Source organism: Hylobates moloch, unplaced genomic scaffold, assembly GCF_009828535.3.
Source record: "Hylobates moloch isolate HMO894 unplaced genomic scaffold, HMol_V3 SCAFFOLD_13, whole genome shotgun sequence".
Lineage (NCBI taxonomy): Eukaryota > Metazoa > Chordata > Mammalia > Primates > Hylobatidae > Hylobates > Hylobates moloch.
The window spans coordinates 80,921,236-80,927,235 of NW_026652288.1; the positions used below are offsets into that span (position 1 = coordinate 80,921,236).

The 6,000-nt window shown below is 35.5% G+C and overlaps 1 protein-coding gene across 1 annotated transcript in view; it reads left to right on the forward strand.

The window, feature by feature from the left end:
- The window catches only part of PRKCI (protein kinase C iota), an 84,460-nt gene extending 78,965 nt beyond the window's left edge, over positions 1 to 5,495 (forward strand). The window contains exon 18 of the mRNA XM_032173987.2: positions 2,527 to 5,495. Coding sequence (XP_032029878.1) covers positions 2,527 to 2,614 — 88 coding nt within the window. The 3' untranslated portion in view covers positions 2,615 to 5,495. The remainder of the gene's footprint in view (positions 1 to 2,526) is intronic.
- The last annotated feature ends 505 nt before the right edge of the window (positions 5,496 to 6,000 follow it).

The following is a 6,000-nucleotide window of genomic DNA, read 5'->3' on the forward strand; positions in this document are numbered from 1 at the left end:
TTCCCCTATGTAAGCATGCTCAGATACTCTGATTTTTCCCTTTGAACAACCACATTTGAACAACCACGTTTTTCCTCATTTTCATCTTGAAGCCTCAAAAAAAAAAAGTTAATAGATGTTCATGGTCAAAGAAAAATAAATACGCTGCACCTCTAATCAAACTTCTTCAGACTAGTCAATGTTGATTGTCTTGAAAAATTTTTTTTTTTTTTTTTTACTGTCAACACTTCAACCCCTTACAACTGAACCTGTCTTAATCAATTTCTTAATTTCTAAATTGTAAAGCATTTTGGAGTCAGTCTTCCTCTTCCTTGATGAATGTAAAGCATTTGATACTCGTGGCTTTGCCTTAGGTAGCACTGCCTATTCTGGTTCTGTTTCATCTCTGTGACTACTTTCCTCTCATGTGTTTTCCCTGTCCCCTTGAGACCAGGATGCTCCATGGTTCTGTTCCTGACAACCTTCTTTTTGCTATATACAGTTTGTACCTTGGAGATTTCAGCCAGCCCTGTAGCATAGATACCAGCTAATTAAATGACTCTCAGTTAAATGGCAAATGGTTATTGAGCAAAAGGTGTTATGCTAAATACTAGACATTCAAAGGCAATCAAGACAGTCTGATCTCCCCAAAAGCATACTGTCTACTAGAGGAGAAAGATGTGTACCAAGTCATTATTTCTGACAGCATTGTGTATTAGAAGGAACACTGGATTTAATCAAAAGATAGGAGTTTGAATCCCGATGCCACCTCTTACCAACTGGGTAACCTTGGAAAGGAATTGCATAACTTCTGTGAGCCTGTTCTCAAATTGCCTACCTCATAAGGTTGCTGTGAAGAATAAATGCATGATGGTTTCTGAAGCACTTATCCTCTGCCGTTAGATCTCCTGAACTGCATTTCTGTTTAACATGGCCCCCAGTTTGTCAGCCAAGCAGCTCAAATATATGAAGTCTAAAATCAAAGTAATGACCCTTTATGGTCTCTATTGTTCTTAATCAGTTCCTTTTTTTTAGTTACCTAGTTCTGCTCACAGTGTGTCCCTGTCGTTCAGATTCCAGATGTCAGTGATTGTGGACTCCTCCTTTTTCTTAACAGATTACATAATACCTGCAGCTGCCAAGTCTTTGTGTTTTCATTATTTCATCATTTATATCAGATCCTTCTTTTCTGTTTCCATTGACACACCCTAGTTCAGGCCTCATTCAAGTCATACCCAGAGTATTGTATCAGCCTCCTAATTGATCTTTACTCCTTCACTTTGCAACCTATTCTGTATGCCTTGTGAAGTACCACTCCAATTCTTGAACCCCTTTAATCAGAAACCTTCAGTAACTCCTTCATTGCCTATCAGGTAACATCTATCCTCTTGGCTAGCATTTAAGGCCTCCCCACATCTGTTTCAGCCTTTCTAGCAATACCTCTCACCATAATACAAACGGTGTTCTGATCAGTCTCAGCTACTCACCATTCCCTAATAGTATTATTGTCTCTGCTTCTGCCTCTGCCTGCTCATTCCTGTATATCCCGCCTTCATTTTTACCTATTGAAATCTTCCCATCTTTCAGAGCCACCTCAGATGCAACCAGATCTTTGATGGATCAAGGTGAAACTCCTTAGTGTAAACATCACTGGCCTATTTGATTTAGCCATTATTTTTCTTCAGCATCATCTAACACACTTCTATTCCTGTGCTCCACCCTAATTACTTGCATTTGCCCAGACCTACCACAGTCTTTCATCATTCCATTCATTAAGTGTTTGCAGAATGAATACTGCCTTCCTTGATTTCTCCAACTAGAAGTCATGCCTTTCTTTAGAACCATGGTTAGAACAGGACTTAGCTTACTGTGTATAAAATTTAACAAGTACTGCTTTCTCTTCCAGTAGGAGTTACCTCCCCTCCTTGAAGGAAGGGACTATACTCTGTAACTTTGTGCTTCTTAGTATGGCGTATACGTTTATGTATTAAATATTTGATAGCACTACTCACTGTATATTAAAGTAGAAGCCCAGTGTAACAAAATGCCAACCTCTCCCCTCTCTGTGACCCATGATCTCCCTGCGGTGTTCTCTCCTCATTCCAGGTCTCTCAGTGTACTTGTTCCTATTGCCTTTTTCCTTTTGGCTAACTTCCTCTGGGCTACACCATCTAACATCTGGCTGTTGAGGTGACTACTAAATTGAATGCTAATTCAAACCTGGATGTTCACCTATAACTAAGAATGTTGTTCTGGTCAAAAGTTAAGATTAACTGGAATCGTGACAACTGGTGTCTTTTTTATTCGCAGTCCTCAGTTTTGAACTCCTTTTTGGCTCTAAACTTGCCTGTGGGATTATCGGGGCTTTTTAAATTTTCAGTACTCCATTCTTGATTCGTCTAGAAAATTTGGGGGATTAATCTAAAAATTTATAGATTTTCTTTCAGTACAATTAGCCTAATTATTTGTTTTTTAATCTTATTTTACCATTTAAAGGTTGAAGAAATCTTGATTATGATCAAAATAAATTTATTTTTCTTTCAACAGTGACATTGTGAGGAAGATTGATCAGTCTGAATTTGAAGGTTTTGAGTATATCAATCCTCTTTTGATGTCTGCAGAAGAATGTGTCTGATCCTCATTTTTCAACCATGTATTCTACTCATGTTGCCATTTAATGCATGGATAAACTTGCTGCCAGCCTGGATACAATTAACCATTTTATATTTGCCACCTACAAAAAAACACCCAATATCTTCTCTCATAGACTATATGAATCAATTATTACATCTGTTTTACTATGAAAAAGAAATTAATACTACTAGCTTCCAGACAATCATGCCAAAATTTAGTTGAACTGGTTTTTCAGTTTTTAAAAGGCCTACAGATGAGTAATGAAGTTATCTTTTTTATTTAAAAAAAAAAAGCAAAAACCACTGCATTGAAAAAGTATCTGTTGCATTAAGGCACATAGTGGGATTACATCATAAACTCCCATAATTTTTGTCATTCTGTGTTAAATCATTTCAGGGTTTAATTTTGAAATAAAAGAGTAATATAAAATGCAACAACTTTTTATATTACCTATTAGTTTTGGAGTTCTTTATGTTTAAAAATTCAGGTGTAAATTTTATTGCCTTGGATAAATAAATTATCTATTTTTTAAGGCAGGAGTTATTAAATTGGTAATAGAAGATGCTGCTTGCTTAGAATTGGGAAATTCAGCTGGGTGCAGTGACTCAATGCCTAAAATCCCAGTACTTTGGGAGGTTGAGGCAGACAGATCACTTGAGGTCAGGAGTTCGAGATCGGCCTGGCCAACATGGTGAAATCCTGTCTCTACTAAAAATACAAAAATTAGCTGGGCATGGTGGCACATACCTGTAATCCCAGCTACTCGGGAGGCTGAAGCAGAAGAATCGCTTGAACCCAGGAGATGGAGTTGGCAGTGAGCCAGGATTACTCCAGCCTGGGCAACAGTGAGTGAGACTCGGTCTCAGAACAAAACAAAACAAAAACCAAATTGGAAAATTCTTCTTGAGTTAAAAAACAGACACTTTTTATTATGAATCAGATTCCAAATCATTAACTATTTTTGCAAAACTGGCACAAGTGATTTTTCTTTTTAAGTATGTTGACGGGGTAGCTCCTGAGCCTATCCCTTTATTGGAAACTTTAACTGCAGTGTTAATATATATACTGCAAAAGACCAAGGATGCAGTTGAGTGGAAAATTACTCAGTATATAGAAAAGAAAAAAACAAATTTAAAATAGACACAGAAAAGTACAGTGGTAATATTTTTATTTCCTATTGGAGAGTGAATCCCCACAGTTGCTTTTTGTGACTTGATTCAAATGAGGCACTCATTATTGTTACCAAACTTGTAAAAGCATTCCATGTATTCAGTGGAGGCAGAATGTATAATATTTTTTCCTTATAATTTAGCATACAGGAAAATTATTTATTTTTTAAGTAGGGTATCTTAATTATGCTCATTTCTTCCCCTAAACCACGTTATCTATATGATTGGACCCTGTTTTTAGAGTCTTTAGTGAAATCAGAAAAATAAAGTAGGCATGAATAAATGTTCAGGACACACACATACACTCACACACATCACAGTATCAGCTCTTTCAGTGAGTTTTATTAACTGGACAACACATGTAACACATAGTAGAATACATTTCAGAAGCAGAGTTCCTCGATTATTTTTTATTAATATTAGTGTTTAGCAGTTTATTATTTAAAGGGGTGCCAAATATAGCATCCTTCTGTTGTTTATTTTAAATATTTTTTTAATGAAAAGAGACTTAAAAAGTAACCATGATTATCTAAATTACTTAAAATTTTTTAATCTTAGTAAAAATTTTAGGAAAGTTATCTAGTTTAAATTTCAACTGTTTTAAAATTTGTAGGCATTTAATAAATTACCTTTTTTTTGGAGGGGTGGATGCTACATTTCATTGGAAATGTCATTTTTCCAAAGTTTCTAGCTGTGTACTCTCTTTCCTTCAAATAGCATAAGTCTGAAAGCAATGAAAACCTCAAAGGAAAATGTTTATATACATCCACATGTTTATTTAATATGTTTCTCTTAACACCTGAAACTTGTTTTAAAACAAAAAGCAGTATTCACTTCAAATCATAAACTTAGAATTCTGTATCTCATGTCAGAAATATGTTTATGGCCTTGCTTTTAAGTGGTGCTGTTTCCCATAGGGCATTAGTTCTCAGATTTGGGAATGTGAAATAATCACCTAGGAAGTTGGCTTAAAATGCACACTAGTGGGCCCACCTTAGACTTCTTTTGGAGCCTTCGACCTCACTTTGAGAAACACCTTCTTCAGGTTATTCTTTATGTTTGTCTTGTGGTTAAATATTAGAGTATTCATGATAAAACATTTTGAGAAGGGGTAAGCAGTGAGTTATTACCCACAATTTAAAGCAAATTTTGAATGAATCTTTAAGTTAGGTATCTACCTTCCCACCAGTCCCCCAAAAAAACCTCTCAGTAGTTTCTATCAATAATGTACAAAATGATGAGCATTTTTCTATGATGAAGTTTTAACCATTATTCAGGGTGGTCTTTTGTTTTTAAATCTTTCTTTAACTAATAAGATTTACAGTGTATATTTTATACAGAAATGCATTATAAATGTTTTTAATTGTGTTCTGTTTTTTGCAGTCTTTAAGTGCCATGCCAATTGTTTTTATATTCTGTAGAAGTTCACTCAAAATACTCAACAGGGGAGTAGGCAGCGGACAGTCAAAATGGTTGGAATTTTGGCGTTCTAAGAAAAACTTTATTTTGCATAAGCATGTGGTCAGATCATTTTGTGCATATGCAGCCTGGATTGGATGTTAAGTAAATGCTTATTCAGTGCCGGTACATTTACTTAAATCTGTTTTTATTTTTGTCGTGTAGAATACTACTGTGGTCATCATAATGTAATCTGTATTTCTGTACCTTTTTTTTTTTTACTTTGAAGTCTTTAAATAAAATGTATAATACCCATTGAGAGTGGATCATTCTTCATATGTAGTATGTCAGAAATTTGTATAAGAACAAAGATGCATCAAAATTTGTTCAAGAAAAAATGAAAATTTTAGAGTTTGGAATTTTGCTGTACTTAAAGCAGCATTCTGGTAGAACTGATGCTGTAGTATTTACATTTAATAATGTTATATTTAGCTGGACATAGTGGCTCATACAGCACTTTGGGAGACTGAGGTGGGAGGATCACTTGACCCTAGGAGTTTGAGTTTGGCCTGGGCAATATAGTGAGACCCCATCTCTACAAACAGAAAAATAAGAAATTAGCCAGGCATGCCGGCAAAGTGCCTATAGTCCCAGGAGGCTGAGGTGGGAAGATTGCTTGAGCCCAGGAGGTCGTGGCTGCAGTGAACTATGATCATGCCACTGCACTCCAGCCTGGGCAACAAAGTGAGACCCTGTCTCTCAAAACATTTTTAATGTTATATTTATTAATGTAGGTATTATTAAAAATTAGGAATTAAAA